The sequence below is a fragment of the Centruroides vittatus genome, unplaced genomic scaffold (assembly GCF_030686945.1).
Source record: "Centruroides vittatus isolate TY-2023 unplaced genomic scaffold, ASM3068694v2 contig_3169, whole genome shotgun sequence".
In the NCBI taxonomy this organism is placed as follows: Eukaryota; Metazoa; Arthropoda; class Arachnida; order Scorpiones; family Buthidae; genus Centruroides; species Centruroides vittatus.
This window is the reverse complement of record NW_027122038.1, coordinates 264,444-286,412: the sequence shown is the minus strand read 5'-3', so window position 1 is coordinate 286,412 and position 21,969 is coordinate 264,444. Positions and strand designations below refer to the sequence as shown.

General features: G+C 31.5%; 1 protein-coding gene across 3 annotated transcripts in view; it reads right to left on the bottom strand.

Annotated features, from left to right (window-relative positions):
* Positions 1-14,479: 14,479 nt before the first annotated feature.
* The window catches only part of LOC136973399 (SERTA domain-containing protein 2-like), a 49,588-nt gene continuing 42,098 nt past the window's right edge, over positions 14,480-21,969 (bottom strand). For all 3 annotated transcript variants that reach the window (XM_067268119.1, XM_067268121.1, XM_067268122.1), the window contains one exon: positions 14,480-20,436. In XM_067268119.1, the coding sequence (XP_067124220.1) occupies positions 19,291-20,403 (1,113 nt within the window). In that variant the 5' untranslated portion in view covers positions 20,404-20,436 and the 3' untranslated portion in view covers positions 14,480-19,290. The remainder of the gene's footprint in view (positions 20,437-21,969) is intronic.

Below are 21,969 nucleotides of genomic sequence, written 5' to 3'. Positions count from 1 at the left end.
ACTGAAATTTAATAGCATCAATCCCCTAATACACAAACCTCCCTGCAAAATTTTCAGAAATTTTTGACAAAAAGCATGGAAGTTATTAAGCTTCAGACAGGGTGAACAAAATCGTGCCCCCCACTAACATCCGCGCGCACAGAAATTACCCCAAAATGTTTCTGCATTTCTGGTATACCTAAAATCGACCACATTGCTTCCGTCAATTTGTTTCTCACAGATGTCCAATGTGTGTTGGTTCACCATAAGTTGTTTTTTTACTTTCCCTGGGCTACATATACAACACGTACTATAAATTGGAATTGTGTCGCTGAGTTTTTTATTGCAAATCTTTACATTTCGAGATAACCCAAAAAAAAAAAAAGAAAAAAATTGTGTGTGTCTCTAGTTGTTTAATATCTCTGCATGGGGTAAAAATTAAGAAATGAAATTTGGTATTGTAGCTTGTGTATGACAGGTATTGATACTATTAAATTTTGGTGATTAGAGCTCAAGGGGTGAGTGGATACAATACGTGACCCACCTTTATCTCGGACTTAATGAAAATTTTGCTCGTTAGCATGTACAATATTTTATAAAACATCTCTACCCTCAAAATTAAACATTTGCCATTTTATTTAAAATATTTGTTATAACATATGGCACTATGCACAATTTTAACTTTGTGATGGTGTGTCTTTGTGTTCTTTGCTAGAAAAATGACTTTACTCAGAATTTTTTAGCAACATAACTACAATATACATCAAGAATGCCCAGTATTTAAGAGGAAAGTAAACTTTTATAAAGATGTTATGCTGAGTTGTTAAATTTGGAAAAAAATTGCCATTGTAATTTAGAGTATTTAATTAATTAGGTTCCAAAAAATTTATCAAATTATCATGGGTTATACCTAGGCCCACAACAGCCAGGCAGTGAGAGAGCCCAACATATTCAGATAATCCACCAATGAAAGTTTAATGAACTGTTGAAAGAAAAAAACAATTTTTAGTCTTCCAAGGATTTTTTAAAATGAGTTATAAAATTTGCCATGTGACTTCACTTTATTACATTTGTCTACATAACACAACCATAAGTACTAGAAGAGACATGTATATTAAGCTAACAAACCTAGTAAAATTTGAGAATTTTCTTCATGTGAAAGACCCAAACCTTTGTCAGAAGTCAATGCAAGGGCTGTTAGTCTACAACTCCTAGACAAAAAATTAGAATATTCACCTAACTGAAAGTTTAGTGTACATTTTCTCACGAACAACACACGGTACGAAACTTTTTTCGACACTACATAAACAGTGCTTATGTATATTTATTATATCCATTAATCAGACAAATTAACTTATGTTTTTTTGTTACAAATGGAAATGAAATGACAAAAAAATAGAATAACCGTTTGACCACGACAGAAAATTAGAACATTAGCTAAATGTGGGTTAAATATAGGAAATACAACAAAATAAACTTAATATTTTGTGATGTTGCCATTTGCCATAATTACTGTTTGCAATCTGTTGGGCATGATGCAGGTTAATACTTCACATTTATTTCCAGTGATGCAGTTCCAAATGTGTCAAACGAACATCACTAGTTCCTCTTTAAAAGTTGGACACTGTTCATTAAGTTGTCCTTTTGTGACTCCCCACAAATTTTCAATGGGGTTTAAGTCTGGGGAATTGCTTGACCAAGGTAGGAATGCAATCTTTCGTTCTTGTAACCAACGTATCATTGACTTTGTGGTATGAAAGGACGCCAACGTTCTCTGTGCTTGTTGAAATAGAAATGTTTCCTCAACTACAATCCTCTAGCAATTGGTATCAGTAAACATGTCTCTAAGATGTCTTGATATGTCTCTAACATGCATTGACACATTCCCAAAGATTGCACAGCTCTCCTACACCGTTAGTATTTGTGCATCCCCAGATCGTGATGGATGATGCAAACTTCACAACTCTCTACAGTGCTTTTTGAAGGTTCTTTGATTGTTCTCCATACACGTGGGCCTTGGTCACCACAGGAGAGATTAAACGGATTCGTTGCCGAGGAGAACGTTATTCCAATAGTCTTCTCCCCGTATGAGCCTCTCTCTGCACCATCCGACGTGCACTTGTTGTTGCTTTTTAGTTAGATGGCTTTGTCTCGAGAACAGACAGTTAAAGTGCAAGTCGTGCAACCTTTGGCATGTGGTTTGGCTACTAACATTCACTCCAGTTGCTCTCCATTTTACATGCAAGTGTTTAAAGCTTTTAAAGTGATTTTGCATGACAATCCTTCTCAAGTTTCTCTCATTCCTCACAGTCGTTGCTTGTTTACATCCACATTTCTGGCATTTGTTAGTTAAAACTTGAACATGGTTTTGTTGTTTCAGTATTCTAGAGACTGTTAGCTGAGAGCACTACATAATTTGCAATTTCTTTTTGTGTTCTTCCTGCTTTGTGCAAGGCTATGATAGTGTTTTTAGTTCTGTCACTGATGTTGCACTTACGCCCCATGTTGTACCGTTATACTGCTCTGCTCAGCAATATGCAAATTTGCATTGCAATTTAGTTTTTTTTATGGCTGTTTTTTCTAACATTCTAATTTTTTGTCTAGGAGTTGTAGAAGAATAGGTAACTCAAGCATTACATAAGAAATATTACAAAAAATTATGATGGATCTTTTCCAACCAGAAACAAATGCCGGAGGAAAGCTTACAGATGCGAATTGTTTATTTGAACAATATCACTGCACTGGAACACCTGGTTCAAGCATTTAAGTATGGCCCCATGTTTGCCCCAAAGTCAAGAAGAATTAGTCCAGATATCCTCGTACCAAACATTGAAAAATTATTAACAGGTGTGAAGGAAGCTCAGAGACTTCTTCAGATGGTGGGTGGTTTTCAACACGATAAGCAATGGATACAATAACAGATCAACTATGGAAAACCATGTATAAAAGCAAAGAGGAAACGTCTCGCACTTATTAAGTTGGATAAAAACATAAATATAATTTTATTGAAAAGATTCACTTATGTGTCATTACTAGAACAGTATATAGGATCCACAGAGTTGCAGACAGATAGAAGATGGGTTTGTGGTCTCAAAATAGAGTTGCCACATTTACCTGCACAAGCCTGGCTAGATACTTGAATTTAAACTATGCCACAGTGTTTTCTCCACAAATACCAAGGCTTTTTACCTTCACCAAAATGGACAAACCAGGCAAACAATTATGCCCTATTCTAGACAATATATAGATATGTCTATGAATTGTTTAGAATATGGGTAAGCTCTAAGAATCAATTCACATAAGTCCCCTTTCAGGCAACTTATGTGAATTGATTCTTAGAGCTTTAGAATGAAAAGTATTGGACAATTTAGGGCTGTAAGTTATACTAAATACACAGTACATAGATGATGTCTTAATTATTTGGAGATCCAAACCTAACATAAATAATGTATTAAGGGAATTCAGTCACAATCAATACTGTCCAACTAGGAAAGGTTGAGAAGTAAAAGACAATTGTAGATAATCAGCCAAACTTGTGGAACTTTTAATCATTTATTCAATTTTCATTCTCTTTATCACAATAATATCAATAGATTTATATTACTTTATTGGCTTTTTCTATTAGACAGATTACTAGTAGTAAAAAAGTAAAACACAGATTACATTGAACAGTATATAATAAGTATTATATAAAAAGTTTATCTATAGAAAACATTATAAAAAGTTGTCAAGGGCTTTTGCTCAACTTTCCTGGCATTCTAACAGGAGGTTAAGGAGACCTTTTTTTTTTTTTTTTTTTTTTTTGTAACTCTTTCCGCCCAGTGGGCACTAAGAGGGCCTCATATAGCAAGCCCATTATGAGTTCGGCCAGGCCCACAATGGGGTGGCCGGGTGGTGAGGGACGGGGACCGACATATCCGGACGGACCACCCCCCGAAAATTTCCTGGGGATAATTCGACCCGTCCGGCTTCGATCCCGGGTCCCCCTGGGCGGCAGGCTGCTAACCTTGACCGCTCGGCCATCCGGCCACAAGGAGACCCTTAGAAAGTCCAATAATTTTCAATTATACTATGATATAAAATATAAGTAATAACAATAGCTTAAAGTGGCTATTGAATTATGATAAAAATTTCCATTTAAAAAAAAAAAAAAAAAAAATAAAATGGAGATTTTTAAGTTTAAAGAACACTATGACATTAGCTCGAAGTTAAAACTGTATGGCACCATCCATTATGAGATGTTATTAAAAGATAAATTTATATTATTACCAAAGGCAAAAACAAGCTTATTTTTGAGGGTAGAGACAAGTTTTCAAATGCCAATAATGTGTAAAATTTTCATTAAGTTTGACCCCACTTGAAATATGACAGGATCTCCTCTATCTCCTCACACTCTCGACCTTTAACCACCAAAATTTAACAGCATCGATGCTCCTTATATACAGTTTATTGTGCCAAATTTCATTTTTTAATCTTTACCCCAATCCGAGATATTAAATGAAACAGATTCCAACACACACACACGGAAACGTTCCTCCCTTCTTTTTGAATCATTTGGGTTCAGGGGGTCTCAAATCATTGAGATTTGCAAAAAACTCAGAGGGTCAAATCTCACTTCATTACAATACTTTCCTGTGTTATGTTATAACAGCTAGGAGAGTAAAAGGCAAAAATTTCTAGCCCAAGCTGACAACTGCTTCCAAAGAAGGATTCTCCAGAAGGCTGGGATTTAAGGGGAAATAGTTCTGGAGATTAATTGACAGATCTACCGAATAAATTTCTTAACTGAATAGTCTAAAAATCAAAAATTTGTATAACTTTTAAATTATGTAATACAATTCCAAATCTGAAGAAATCATAATTGAGTCCAGAGACAAAGTTTTGAAGCCCGAAGGGGTGGCAGTCTACCTATGTGAAGTCTTCACAGGGAGAACAATTAGATGGACTTTAAACAAAAATTTTATAAATTATGCAATATTTTTCGATTTATTTATTGTGTCATATATCATACCAATATTTTCCTGAAAACTATTGGTATGAATTTCTAAAGTATTGATAGGGTTTTGAACGTATTGAAGTAACAACAGCGACCAGAATTGTCCATTCAACAAACTCATTTACAAAGTTTAACATTTTATTACAACCGAAGGAAATCCTACTTAAATAACATTTAGATCGGCATTTGAAGCTGTTTCTATTAAAATTATTTCAATACGTTTGATCTCAATTTCAATAATCTTTGCATAATGAAAAGCACTACGGAATAGAAACAGATGGTTTGCATATTCTCTAAATCCGAATCTTAGAAAGTTCTTTTTATGGAGACATCTTGATGACATCAATCAACTCGAGACTTCAGAGGAACTTCAAGTTGTCAAGTGTAAAATCTTTGTTATTCCAAATATCCTCCTTAAAGTGTGATTTCACTTGAAGACTTTGAGATAAGATTGAGGATGAACATAGCTTTTGAAGCCATGTTTATTACAAATTTGTATATTTGAGTGTTGTATTGTTCAATTGTAATAAAGCATCTCCCAGAGGAGAACTCGGGATCGAATCAGGTTTTAAACGCCTTTGAACTGTGCCAGACGGCTGGGTAGCCAGAGCGTTTAAGGCTTCGGTCATCCGTCCATCAAATCCAGTACAATTTAAGGAATTGATGCAACACATGGGCAATTTTCCAAAAGGGGAATTGTTTATGGGAAATGGGCATGCGGTGTTAGGCGTGTGAATAAAATGCAGAAAAACTACGCTGGTGAGGTACGACCAACTACAGGTACCAGTTCAATTGTTGCGACTGGTTTTGATCACTTTCGTAAATACATTTTGTCAACCGAAACTTTGCTTGCCGACTCCATTGTGGGTCGGATCTATTTATAACGGGCAAAACAGCTTAAACGTGTTTGTCCCACATTCAAAAACCATACAGCTTACCGTTAAATTATGTTTTCCAAACAATTTTATAGTAGTAACTTTATGTAAGTATATAATTCGACGAAACAAATAAACAACACATAAATACACATATAAATAATAGTAAATGATTGAAAAATTAATTTTCTTTTGTTTACTACAAAGAGTGCAGATTTATATTCTGGCATCATACTACACTTATTACACGAGAATTATCTATTGTATGTGTTAATGGATTCTAGGAACTGTGACGTATACACCAGCCACAAAACGTGACATACATGGGAGATCTTACTGCATACATTAAATTTAAACTAAATTAAATTAAAACTAGAATCGTCCGTTTATAGTCGCCATTTTGATCCTTGCTCGGAGCATTTGTTGATATAACTAATTTTAACTTTAAAGATTCCCAAAATTTGAAAATCAAGAAGAATCATATTCTATTATGATAAATCAACTGCGCAGCTCTCAATTGATAGAGCAGTTTTCGTAAGATATTTTGAAACGTGCACTCTTAAATTAATTAGTTTTGCTAACAGAAAGGAAAATAACAAAAGATATGAGGTCTGTTAATAAATGAAAAGCAATTTTTTCTATATTATATTTTCAGAAAGCAACAATCGAAGAGAGAAAGTGCGTGCTCGAGTGCCATTAATCACTTTGTACAAGTACGGCCAATTTTAGTTCGATAAGGACTACGCCAGTTATATAATTTACTTTATTCTTAAAATTGAGTTAATCATTCTTGCACGATAGTACTTTTTCAGCAAATAAATTTAACGCAATTAAGATAATTTGACACAAACAATGAATATAACTGCATATTTAACAGAAGATCTCATTTTTATAGTAATAAATCCATTTTTAGCCGTTGAATTCGTCTCTAAATTGATGTATTTTCAACATTCTTCATCCATGCTGAGTGATCATCTACCCTTCAACATTTACGAGATTTGTCATCATGCACGAAGGACGAGCAATACGCCAAACGAATTGATATTTGAATCCGATTCGAATTTGAACCCGGATCCTTACGAGTAACTTAATAAAATTGTTAAGTAAGCAGTGTATAAATGATGAGGAATTTCTTCTTTCAGCAATTAATTTATATTGTTTCCAAGCAATTCACTCGTATAATTCCTCGAGCTTTTGCACAGCTCCTCAAATAATTCATTTGTATTATCGTATTTTATTGCATATCGTTCAGCCGAAGACGCTTCAGCACAGCCTTTGGTAACCGAACCCAAAGTTTTTATTACTATATTACGAGTTTTAGAAAGCAAAAACTAGAATACACGAGGGAAAATAAAGGAATTTAAAAGAAGCAATTTACCATTAAAATATGCAGCATGAGTACATGCAAACTCTGCTTAGCTATATCAAAATTATATGTCGTACAATACGATTTTCCTGAGCACTTTACTATTGTTTCCTTATTAATTGATTCTTCGACATTAAATATGAATGTTTTTTAAATGTAAATGCTCGCCTGTAGGCTGTACCTTGAAGAAATTACTACCCAATTTCTATACACAATGATTGCCGGTTCTTCGGTGAGAATTACATTTGCAACGATCTTTCTGCCCGATTCTTTCAGTAACAATTATTATTTAATGTTACTCTTCTGATTACTATAAACAGGCCCTGTCATAGAGGAACTAGCGAGACCATTTAGCACGAGACTTACATTTACGAGGGCCTTAAATACACGTGTTTTAAATTAGCTATTTCATTTCATTTCATTTAAATTAGCTATTTCATTTCATTTGTGTTTTCAAGGGGCCCCCAAAGGTAAGTGGTCCGGATCTCTTGACAAAATACAATGATCCTAAACAATACTTTTACAAATTTACGTGTCTAGAAATTTAAAAATTACTGTTTTTATAATGCAGATACTTCGAAATGGGTTGCCCAAAATTTAGTTATCCGCGTTTATTTGTGAATACGAATGGTAAAGCGAGCTCAGAACAGTATTCTTTAAAGATTTGTGTGGAATGTGTTCATTGCAAAAATATACTGCCGTTGAACTACCAGAAATTTAGTCTTGGACCTCCCTGTAAACACCCGAAAGGTTCACTAGAGCCTCGTCGTTTCCAGCGGCATCAAAAATTGCTTACAAAAAGATATGCCTCTAAAAATTTAGTGAACGTTTAAAAAGTGTATATTATAAAGAAAAAACTTATTTGAGGATCTTATTGTCTTTTTAATATAAAATAACACTTTTGCATAAAAGGCCTCATAAGAAATTTGCACCAGGACCTCAAAGAAACATAATCCGCTACTGCCCGTATATTGCAGCCAAAGTAAGTTGATTGATAAACATTTTAAAAGACGGCCGGATGGCCGAGCGGTAAAGGTAAATGGCCGAGCGGGTCCCCCAGAGCGGTAGGCTGCCGCCTACCGCTCTGGGGGACCCGGGATCAAATCCGAGCGGGTCGAATAATCCCCAGGAATTTTTCGGGGGGTGGTCCGTTCGGATATATCGGGCCTCGTCCCTCACCACCCGGTCGCCCCATTGTGGGCCTGGCCGAACCCATAATGGGCCTACTAAAAGAGGCCCTCTTAGTGCCCACAGGGCGGAAAGAGTTAAAAAAAAAAAAAACATTTTAAAAACAATTCTTTCGAGCGAACACGCGGAATATTATTTCGAAATATTGATTCGTATCAGTATGAATCACTAAAGAATCCATAAATTGCAATACTGATGATGTCGAGTTTTTGAATCATTTAAAAAATATGACTACATCAATGACGAAATTCCCGTATTGCTTTCCTCTTTGCAAGTGTCTTCATTTTGTAAATTCAGTTTAAAATTTTTAAACGTATTATATTTAAGTGAAATATATTAAAAATTAAATTTCGAAGTGAAACGTGATCGGAAATAAATTAAAATAGCTCAATACCATATTTTATACAAGTAATTCACTAATGCAGTAATTAGTTTCAAAGTGTGCCGAATGAAAAAACCATCTCAACAATTAATTGAAGGATTTTCCGCAATTTTGAATGGTTCTTTGGGCAACCCTAAGTAATGAGTTAATATTTTAACTTATAAAAATCACGTTTCACACGACGAATTACCTTTAAATTCCATTATTGCAGACATCGAATCCTCCTCAGCTTCATTACTCTTGACATCTTCTGAGAATAAAATGGTACAACAGAGAACTGATAATTAATTTTAAAAATAAAATGGAAGAAAATGTATTTAAGTGTATTAAATAAATGTCCTTAACGAAGACGAAACAAAACATGCTTAATGCTATTAACGTAGATACCAAACAAATTTAATGTTATTTCAATAATTAAAATAGACTTATTAACTTTTGATTAAAATTTGAAACTTTAATCGTAATTTTAATGAAGTTAAGTCGTTTATTATTTTAATAAGGTTAAAACTTCATTAAATTTAAATAATAAGAGATAGATACGAACATATATGCAAATTAGAGATTTGCTATTGTGAACGATCAGGATATTTTATGGATTAATATTTCGAAACAATTGAAAACAGTATCAACTACATGCTTCGTCAGCTCCACTGTCTTATATATATATATATTATATATATATATGGTTAATGTTACCTATGGTAGCGAACATGGCGGCTCGTCTCTGAAACAGCGGGGACGCACGTTCTAACCTAACCTATTCTAATAAATTTACCATAATTATTAACAACCAAATTATTATAATAGGGTAATTTATTAGAATAGGTCAGGTTAGGTTAGAACGTGCGTCCCCGCTGTTTCTGAGACGAGCCGCCACGTTCGCTACCATAGGTAACATTAACCATATATACATATAGTACCCACAAAAGATCCTTGTGAGAAGTTATTCTGTATGTTCCCTTCCTTACCATTCCTCGCACAAATTTTAAATTAAAGTTCTTCTAGACATCATCTTCCATGTCGATAGTTGGAAATCACTGAAAACATGTCGAGGATTGCTTTGTATTCAACTGTTAAGAGCTGAGAAAAATTTTTCAACTCTCGCTACAATGATAAAACCCTCATACATTGTTTACTTTATTAAACAAAAACAAACAAGATCTTCGCTCCAGGATCTTCTCGATCCAGTTAGAGAAAAACTCGAAGACAGATGGAAAATAAAAGTCGATTCACACGACGACAATAGCCTGTTTCACAATTCTTTCGAGACAACTGAAAATACTAGGGCACGTCACGCTTAGGTGTCCCGGGGTTATAATGCCCCTACGCAAATCCACGTGTTAAAACAGTATGAAGTTTGCATACGTAAAGAAAATCGTGTGTGTCCAGTGTCAATACGAAAGGCTGCAGCCCGTGGATCCGCCCCTGTAAATCAATTTTATTGTTCTATCGAATGCGGTACATTTACTAGTCACACCACTTCTTTCCAGAAATACAGTAGGTGGCTTAACTGAAGAGATGCAAACATCTTTGCCCTAAATTTCTGAATGCCCTCGAATAGGAGTTATAGTATAAAACATTTAATTTCTACACACTCGTCTCCTGTTGCAAAGTAATAAACCCCAGCCTTGAAAATCCTCGGGTCTTCGGATAAACCCGTTTTAAAAATTACCCGGGTCACAGATTAGTAACGCATCTGTGACCCGTTTAATCGGGAAATCGATATATAATTATTTTAAATTGTAATCTCTATTGGTCGAATGAATTGGCTTTGTAAACGTATACAAAAATTTGACCAATAGGATGATTTCGTCACAAAATCGAAGAACCAATCGGTTGAGAGATAGAAAATTTAAAATCTAACCACGTGGTATTTGTTTTGGTTTCGTATATCATATTTATTTATTTATTGTAATTATTCTTTAAAATACAAGTATTTAAAATTTCGATACTTTTTTCCATAAATTTGATATTTTAATTAGAAAACTTTATTTTAAGTACGAGATGAGAATAATTCTCTTTAGTACAGAGCTCGTTAACCTTTTTTGTTGTTAAAAAAGGATATTTATGGAAAGTTTCACTTGGTAAATGTAGCAGTTTGCAGCAATATTTACTTAATGTATAACAACAACATGATGTACAGTACACTAAATAAGTCTTCGTTGCTTGAACTTAAATGAATTTCTATTCTACTTTATTATTTTTTAATTCCGCATTAATTAATATTAAAATTAAAATATTCTAATTAATTAATTAATTAAACATTATTTTAAAATATCTAGGTTTTATCATTATTTAAATAGAACTGATTCAATGAATGTCCACTCCCAAAACTGGACAATGGAGTTGACTATAATTAGTACACTGTATAGGGTCAATACCTGAAACACTTAATATTTCCACCATTTTTTCTTCTCTTCACTTATATATTCAATAGAGGTATCTTATCTAAATACAAAAAGCAGCAATTAAATGTTGACTTAAAACATATTTTTATTTAATTTACATCTATAATTGCAAATTAAACATTCTTTTGTGATAAATTTGTCTGCTAAATCTCCTAAGAGTTGTTTTTATATATGTATATATAATAAAAGCATAGTATACAGTGGAGTGATGCTGCGCATAAAAAAATATATGTAAAATATTTAAAATTTCAGTTTAAATTGAATTTGAACAGAATTTTTTACATTTACTCCTAAATAAGTTAAATTTTATGTTGCACTCTCGTGTTCTTTACTCTCTGCTTCTAGACTATACAAAAAATGAAGAAGACGACTCCCAAAATGAATTTTCGTCTGTTAAGTGTGGCCTCTGAGGAGATCGCACCGTATTAGATCTGCATTTAATCCATCATCCAATGAATTTATCATCAAAATATTCTATAACAGAAAGATTTGGAATACAATCTCATGCATAGCAAATCTATAGTCTCTGTACAGGTACATACAAATAATTATAGTATCGTCTCTTTAAATATGTATATTCTACAGTATATAAATTACTAAACAGATTAAATATAATATATATATATATATATAAATAGCTTAATTCATCAATTAATCAAATTGTTTTGATATAAAGTAATTTTTTGGCTAGAATTAATACCCAAAGCACTGGAAATACCCATGTTTTTGCAAATAGGCCAAATGATCTGCTGGACTTGTCAGGCTATATTAAGGCTAGTTTAATAATTAGATATAAAGTAATTTGATGATTAGAGGTAGGTGGTTAGGCTGCCATCGTGTGTCAAATTACCTTATATCTAATTAATAAACTAGCCTTAGTATAGCTCAAAGAATCCAGTGATCATTTGGCATTAATTAATAATCGGGTTATTGGATTTGTTTTTCACATTTGTTTAAACTGTAAATAAAATAAATTCAAGTAACATTCACCATGGAAGTCAGCCTACTTGATCTGAGGAACACAAGATTGAATCTGGGTGATTGAAGAACCCCCAGGAAGTTTTCGAGACGGCCTGTTCCAAATATATTAGATCCTTTTCCTCGTCACCTGGCCACTCCCATTGTGGGTCTAACCGGATCCACGACGAACACGATTACGGCGGTCTCTTATGCAGAAAGGGTAGAAAGAGACAGAAATAAAAACAAACAATTGTTCCAGTGTTAGTACTTTAAATGTTTATAAGATGTTCAATGAGGTATATAGACTCAAATCCAGAAAAGCTTTCAAATCTCTTGCCCCTCAGAAAGCTCAACAGATCCTCAAGGACGGCAAGATCAAAAAGGTAAGTCACAGGACTGATCAAAATTGGTAATATTGTAACTTTTAAATTTTGTTTTCAACTACAAAGTTATATTAATAATAATTTTAGAGCTTTAAATGTTATTTCATAGAGGATCCATAAAGTCTCTACACATGAGATTGTGTCCTTGTCTCCCAATTAGAAACATTCAGTGATAGACTGGACTTAAAGGATACTATTCTATATCAAGTCTAAGTCCACACTTGATAATTTGTTTTAAGCATTGCAATATTTTTTATCATGTAATAATTTACAAGATAAAAATTGGAATCAGGACTGTCTAATGACTTCCAACTATAAAAATAGAAGATGATGCCCAGAAGAATACAGAAATTTGTATGGAAAATAAAGAGCAGTATAGAGATAATTTCTAATTTGTATGTACAGGGAATTTGCTAGTCATTCTATATAAAATAAACGTTCAAAAGTTAAAGTTATAGAAAAATTCAATATTTAATTCTTCAATGTTTTTTGCAGAAATAAATAAATACTAAAGCCAACCGTTCTAAGTAACCCGATAGCATACGGCAATGGTTGGCTTTAGTAGAGTTGTTTGTGAATAAATAAATTACGTGTTACTTTAATTAATTTTTATAAAAATCCATTTGTTAATTAAAAAAAAATATATTTAAATAATGTAAAAGAAAATTTAACTATTCTAATTTATATACTTTGAATGAATTAAAAGATTCTCTCACCAATAAATATTAGTTCATATTAAAAAAAATTCCAAAAAATACATAAAATATATTTAAATATACAAGTTTTTTTACACCAAAAATTTTAATACAATTTATGTACATTAAAATTTAAAAACATTTTTATATACTTTATTGCTTATTAAAATTACCAAATGTTTCTGCCGAATCAATACGCAGACAATTAAAATTTCAAACTTTGGATTTCCCTAACAAATATTTGTTTATACAAATTTGAATTTTTATCATTTTCAATTTTAAAGTATTTTGTGAATAAAATTAAATATTGATATATTTAAATATAAATTTAATTTATAAAATAGTTTCTAGTTCTACCGAATAAACGGAAATTTCGAATTAGAGACTAATTTTTTTGTTTTAATTAAATTTTTACGTATTATAAATTAAAACATTTAATTTAATTTTAATATTTTTATTTTTATAATAATGTCTATAACATTTTATAAATTGGATATTTCAAAGATTGTTTTTTGTTCAAGTACATTAGAACCTCCCTATAACACGGTAGATAAGTTCCGTGTTATACGAATCCGTGTTATACGAATCCGTGTTGTACGAGTCACTTAAATACACGAGCCAATCACAGCCCGTGTGCCGGGCTGTGATTGGCTCGTGTATTTAAGTGACTCGTACAACACGGATTCGTATAACACGGAACTTATCTACCGTGTTATAGGGGGGGTCTACTGTATAAAAAATGATTCCATTCAATCATATCGAAAATCATTTTTTATATTAAAACTGACAAACCAATTTTTAATGAATCAAAAACACAAAAAAATACACATTTTGGCTCAATATTTTCAACTAAAGGAATGTTTGTAGCTGTTTTCGGGAATTTACTATATTTGTAACATCTACAAAAGGATTTAATTCTTCAGATTAAAGATATGCAGTTTAAAATATAATAATTGTATTTTAACCTGCTTAATGTAGTTTAAAATATTATATATATATATAATAGGATAGCAAATTATTATTATTAAAAAATAATAATAATTATGTAGCAAAATAGTACTTCGGAGTGGTCGGAAAATCTTTATGCTCTAAAAATTGGTTTGAGTTATTGTTATTATGTTCTTTCTTTGTGTTTTAATAGTTAAATGGAACGATAAATTACACTATTTTGTTTATTGCACGTTTTGATATTGGTTAAGAATTTTTAATCGTGATATAAATGTTGAAATAAAACAATATTTACCATATTTATAGTTTGATAGAGCTTTTTAATGGAAGCTTTTGGAGAATTATACAATGCTAAGCATTCTTTTACTTTAATATATAAATATACAGTGTGAATTTGTGTCATCCATTACTAGAAGTAATAAATAATCATACCATAACCCATACATTTCAGTTCAGGGTTTTGTTCATACATTACAATATTTCCACTTTCATCGTCATCAGATATTCATCTAACAAGTATTTATAACATCCGTCGTCCTGATGTACTCAACAACAATCTAGAGCTAACTGAGCATCGTACCCTATTTACACAACAACAAACAACAATAACAAAAGCACCAAAAGTACACATTCTTCTTTCAGGGCTTCACCATTTACAAATTAACTCCTTGCATTCAGTTTTCTCGGTACTTTTTTTGTTTTCAACATCGTTTTGTAGAAATTTTCAACTAAAATTTTATCGTGAATTAATTATTTTAATATTAAAAAGTATAATCGTAAAATTTGTAAATAAATCGTACATATATACATATGTATGTATAGACGACTATCTCCTAATTAGTTGTCTCTTAAGAAGTAAACAGCAATAAGGCTATACGTTAGAAAAAAGATGGAAAAATTTCCAATGTGTTTGCTTATTTTTACTTTTTTCCCTTTTTAAAAATACTTATATCTTTTCTTTTTATTGAAATGCCATACTCAATTTACTCTACAAGGCAACAATACTAGCCAGATACTGGTCAAATCACTGCTTGTTTCTGTAAAAATGTACATTTTTAATGAATGAATAATTCTCTGCATCTATTTACATATCATATGTAGCACAGTTAAAATAAAATTTTCACTTTATACATAATAGCAATAATAAAAATATGATGATACAATAACAAAAAAAAATAAAGAAACATTCCAAATGTCAATTTTTTTAAATTGATGGGCAGCAGGTATTTTGAAGACGATAATTGTTCTCATAGAGAATATTCACCTTTTATTTTTTTGACTTGGCACATAAGTACACATGCAAGCATATTTCTGATTAGTGGATCATGATGTGATTTAATGAGTATTTGGTAATTATGAATTAAAAATGTGTATAAAGGAAGCATTAGTTATAAGCATTGTTAATGGCAGAACATTTTAATTGCTTTGAAGAAAGAAAACTCCCTATATTTAGTAATATTTTACTCCGAATTTTAGGAACAAAATGTACATCAACGAAAGCTTGAAACGTGGACAGAATTTCGAGGAATTTCACGACAAAGTTACGCCATTTCTGCGATATAATGCTTCGAATAGTCCGACGATAACATTCGTTAACTCGGTATCTAGCAATGATTCGAATTGTTGCATCATTTCTATAGTTTGCATTATAAATAACCATACAGTTTTGTTATTTCTGTCTTAAGAAAATTATATTTGTACCGCAAGTTATATAATTATATATAAACAATGATTAATTGTTAAAAAATTCAACAACATTACATAGTCTTTTAATATTTTATTTCTGAAATGGCAATTCTTTATCGTGCAATTCTCTAGAAACGTCCACTTTTTGAGCTCGATCAAACGATGCGCAATTTTATCCTATGACTCGGGTTATGTCTTTTTAAAATTTATGCAAATTAGCATCTCGATCGTAAACAATAGTTGAATTTTATCTATTCCTAATCAAGATTTTGCAAAGGAAGATAACTTCTAAGCTTGTTAAAAAAATTATTTGAAGATAAATTTAGGTTTCCCCCCTTTTTTGGATTGCTGCCCTTTTAAAATAGCTGTAACGGGAACACAGTAAATAAAAAATATGATAGAGACCAGTATAAAACATTAAGCAAAACACCAATTTATAAGTATAATTCCATGAATATAAACTGATAGTACTAATATACAATTATTTTTGTTTACTTCATTTTATGCCATTTTCAAGCATTCTTTTTTTAAAAGTCCATTTTCTTTTCTTTTTTTTTTAATGATGTAATTACATACAAAACGAGGCATGCGATAATGATTTTAAATGAGCATTTTGATCCATTTACATTTTTTTTGAACAATTTTTGAACTTTATTTACGAAAATAAGGTAAGATTTTCGAACTCAATACATATATCACAATAGTAATAAATAGACTTTAAAGAAAGAATATTCAAAAATTACAATTCTGTACACTCGTGTGTTTATGTAATGATTTCAATATTATGACTGGTTGCTGCTGCCATTTTGTGAGCAAACTTATAAATTAAATGAGAATATACAAATTATAACAAACTGTAATGTTTTCTTTGGCATTTTATATATATAATATATATATAAATACATATATTTATATATATATTTTTACACTATAAAATATTTATTTTCAATTTTGGGAATATAATAATAATAATAATATAATATAATAATAATAATAATAATAATATTAATAATAATAATAATAATAACAGAAAAATAAGCAGAACTATTTACAAAAACATCTCGTGACTTTTTTGTGTGACCGGCAAACTCACAGTTATTTTGTTTAATTCTTGCAACGTTGGCAAGATATGCTCCTTATATGTGTGTGTGTATGTATATATATATATATATTTATATATAGGAATTATAAAAAATAATGTTTCTGATAGGAAACTTCTGCATTAATTTACTCTTCTGATTATACTACAAAATTGTATATATTCATATATAGATGTATAGTATAACCAGAATGATGTATTTCTTTAATAAAATTAAGGGAATTTTGTCGATACAACAAATTTGTAACAAAAATTTTAAAGGCAATTTTGATCTATGTTGTTTTCTTTATATATATATATATATATATACTTTATATTGGCAGTATTTACGATTTTTTTTTTTTTGGAGATCAAAGAAATTTCGCTAGCCGAGTTCTATTGAAACTAAATCTGTTCTGTACTTTCCGTCAATGTTTTCTATCAACGTAATTAGTTTTTATTAATTTTTTAATTGAATATCCTTCCATTAAATGTAAAATTAGGAAAATTAAAATCATCTATTACTTTGAAATTTTTTTTTAAACTTAGAAGAAGGTTTCCTTCAGAATTTTTAATTATGGGATTTTTGACAACTGAATTCAGCACAGGAGGTGTATGCTTGGACATTAATAATGATTATACAAGTACATTGCTGCACAGTGTTGACCTTGACAGACACTGACTGCATTTATTATTTTTTGTTTAAAAACTTTATCGATTCTGTGCAAATTGGGACAGCACCATAACAAAATAGTTAACTTTGCTAATGTAATGGTAGACATTTGCCTATATGTTTAAAGAAATACAATAAAGGGGGAATCCTGCTGTTTGATGTAGAATATGTACAGTATACAAGATGTATATGTACAATTTATGGATATATTGTATTCTGAAACTAACTAGTTCAAATAAGATTAGTGTTCTCACAAAAGATCGTATTAATCTTTTGTCCTTTCGCTTATCGGCAACACATTTGCTGATACTAGTTTGTTGCGTGACAGTATGAACCCAATTGTTAATAGTATGCTACTATAAAATAAATATACAATTCCACTAGACTCACAAACAGTTGTCATTATGTACATTTTACACATCATTGCCATTTTGGTTGACTTCTTTGGCTCATTTTTAAGTATTGCAATACTGCATTCCACTCCGTGATATAACTTTTAACAGAAGCTCGTCGGTTGCTTCGGAATAATCTTCGTTGGATTTAGTAATTGCACTAAATAGGCAGCGAGAGCCTGCTTTCTCTTGCAGACGTGTCGTGAGCTATTTTTATTTAACTGGAAAAACTTAAGAAATTTATCTTTTCCGTCGAATCACACATACATCGGAAAGAATGATTTCGTAGATATCAACTCCTATGGTTTTGTGCTAGAGATGCACATTAACAGAGCATTTTTAAAAATAGTAATAGAAAACCAGTGATAGGTAGAGCAGGAAATTGTGCAGCTTGCTTCCAACAAGTCGAAGCAAACAGGTACTTTGAAGATGGCCAAAAATTTTTTATAACTTCTGACATTGGAATTTAAGACCATAATCCTTGAAGATATATGTATTTATTTCGAGGAAAACATAAATAACAAAATGTTTGTGTAAGGATTGTTTTCTATTGGTCCCATTAGCCTTATCTGATATTTACCGACATATTTGACAGCAGACCCATTGACAGTCGAAATTTTTGCAAATAGTTTTACTTCTCAAATATCATATAAACAAGTCTCCTATTATTACATTATATATTACATTTTATTTATTTATTTTTAATTTTAATAATTTTAAATAGATTCTTCAAGAAAATAGACTCATCTCTTTGAAAATTTATATTAAATTTTTTGTTTTTTTTAAGTTTAAAAATGCCAAAAGAAAAGAAAAAATGCTTCGTTTTCAATGAGGAAATCCAAATGAATATATAATAAATAAACGGCTGAACATCTTAAATTATGAAACTTCAATTCCTGTCAGTAACTCATCTGTATTGAATAACATTAGTGTTTTTTTTTCTTTTCATTATTATTTTCATTTTTTATGTGGTGGTTTTAAATATATTTCAAACAGTTAACTTGTTTCAAAGGATTAAAAATACCTTTAGTCTTAAAAATGGATGATATCACAATTTTTTTCAGTTTTCAAATAACAAATTTTTATGAAAATGATTTTTTATTTATATATTTATGGTTGCGTTGATGTGAGAAAGTGTGTTTCACAACCGTTGTAAAAGTTGTGAAGTTGGGCATTTCTGATACTGTCATCACCTGAGACAATTGACTGGAGTTTCAGTCAGATGACCACTTAAATCTAGTATAATATAAATTTTTGTTTTTTGCATTACAAAAAGAGCAGTCAGGACATAACTGGTGTCACGTGTTCTCTTTCCTCACTAAAATAATCACTTTTATAGTAGTTACCAGTCTGACATGATTGGATGGAATCGGATGTATTAGAAGAAAGTGACCTCATCAATTCTTCCGCACTCACGGGAGCCATTTTTACGCTGGGTGGCGAAAGTGGAGATAATAAATCAAAGTCATATAAGGATAGGTCGATATCTCCGAATATTTCGTCTTCGCTATTCCCTGATGATGACAAGCTACCAGAAGTAGGACTTGTACTGCCAGAAACAGGAACAGAAATAGGGTTTGCACTCTGATTCTGTGCATTGACTGATATAGCTGTTGTAGGAAGAGGAGTAAGGGTGTGCAATGTCTCTTGATTCAATATTGGATCTCCCGAAAAACAACCATTATGGCCAGTATCGAATTGATTTTCGGATGTTTGAGTCCCGTTGTAAGTTACACCCGAACCGTTGTTTATGACGTTATTTGCAGACGAATTAAAATTCAGCACTGAACTCCAGTTCAAACTCGTTAATCTGTCACCTTCTTCATTCCAGGAGGCACCAGAATCAACGCGGTCATACAAAGTTCTCACAAATGGTGTCATCCTACCAGATGACGAGTCTACGTTCACTAGGTAACGATCGTAGTCCGAACAATAAGGATTACTATTGTTGCTATTGTAATTATTTTCCGTAACCATGCTCATAGACATAACCGAGGGCAGGATGAGAGAGGATGTGCATTTGTTGTACGCATTGCAATCATGAGTTACTGAAACAGTTCCCTGACTGCCACCTCCTTCAGGTACTCCATTCAGCATACCCAAAGGGGAATTAAGAGAGATGGGCGGAAGAAACAAGGAACTACTAGGGCCATACGTAAACTTAACTCCATCTTTCTCCATTTCTTTTTCAATGCAACGAATTGTGTTTCGAATGAGCACAGACCTCAGCAAGTCGGGATCGGGCATCTGACGGAATCTGTTGAGCTTACAGACACTAATATTAAAAATTGACTGCCTTTGTACAGTAGGATGGTTTTCTTGTGTTTCAGCCTCAGAATCTTCATCTTGGTCAAACTTTCGTTTGATGCCGCGCATCTGAGGATCACAAAGCATGGCCCCTACATCAATACAGATAGGTTCGTAATTCTGAAAAAATAAATAAATAAATTATAAATGTATGTATATATAAATACACGTAGAATAAATAGACGAATGCATGAAATAAATGTTACGAATGCATTTCATACATGCATCTGTTTAATCTACATTACATTAAAGTTCAAAATGATTCATAAAGCATTGAAGACTTTTTTAATTGAATTTAAGAAGCAGTTAAGCGACTACATCAACTTGAACATACACGTATCGTGTATTGAAATTTTCACTTTTTTCAATGTATTCAGAAACACGAGTTCATTTCCCTATTTATATACAAATAGTATATATGGATATTATGAAACTGTACTATATGAACTATTTCTGCTTAAAAAAACTTTTTTGTCAATATTAATTGGATATGTAGTGTCCAAAAAGTCTGGAATCATATGTCGCCAATGCTAATTTTGCATATTTTATGGGTCCTAGACAAGTTGGTGAACTCAATCCTTTTCAATAGAAGGTGTTAATAATATTACAAATTAATTCTTTAACCAATTTTGACTAAAGAATTTCTAAAACAACTACTAGAAGATAAAACTCTGCTATTTTTTGGACACAGTAAATTTCAATTTATTATGATTCTTGTTAAAGAATATTGTAATCAGAAAAAAAATTATATCAATTAAAAAAAAGTATTTGAAGGAATTAAATAATCTACAATTAATAAGAAAATAATCTAAAAATACAAAACTGGTTTTAACGTAGAAGACAAATGTGTGTTTACATGAAATATACTTAAACAATTTTGAAACTTTGTATTAATTTCTTTCTTAGAAGCAACACATCTGAATACAAATACAGAATGTTTGTTCTGTCAATTTTAATAGTAATTATTGTTTTATTGGAGGACTTCCAAATAAAAACCTATTAACACTACATAAAATTCTGTTCAAGTAGTTTAATAATTGTTTTGTTACAATGTTGCTCATAATGATAATGTAATGAATTTATTAAAACAAAAGAAATTTGTAATTTAAAATGAATGATGAAATCCTTTTGCTCGAATGCTGATAGCATTACAGTTTTATAGAAGTTTTAAAGTTCTTGAGCTATATCTCTAGCTTTGATTTTTTCAATACGGACATATAAATTACAATGGAGATGGTTAGTACAGTTGAGCATAAAGATTTCTGTTAAAAATCAAAAGAATCTACATGAGACTGAAGCTAAATCACTCTGGCTTATTAATTACAGGCTACCCATTTCATGTAACTGTATTTAAAATAATAATTTATGGGTTAATGTTACCTATGGTTCCAAGATGGCGGCTCGTCTGATTCCAGCAAGGAAACAATGGGGACGCACGTTCTAACCTAACCTATTCTAATAATTTTGTTGGTAGTAATTATGGTAATTTATTAGAATAGGTTAGATTAGGTTAGAACGTGCATCCCCACTGTTTCCCTTCTTCTATTTGCTGGAATCAGAGATGAGCCACCATCTTGGAACCATAGGTACCATTAACCAATTTATGTAGTTTTACTTAAGGAATGAAATAAACTTAAAATATAGGTAATAAAA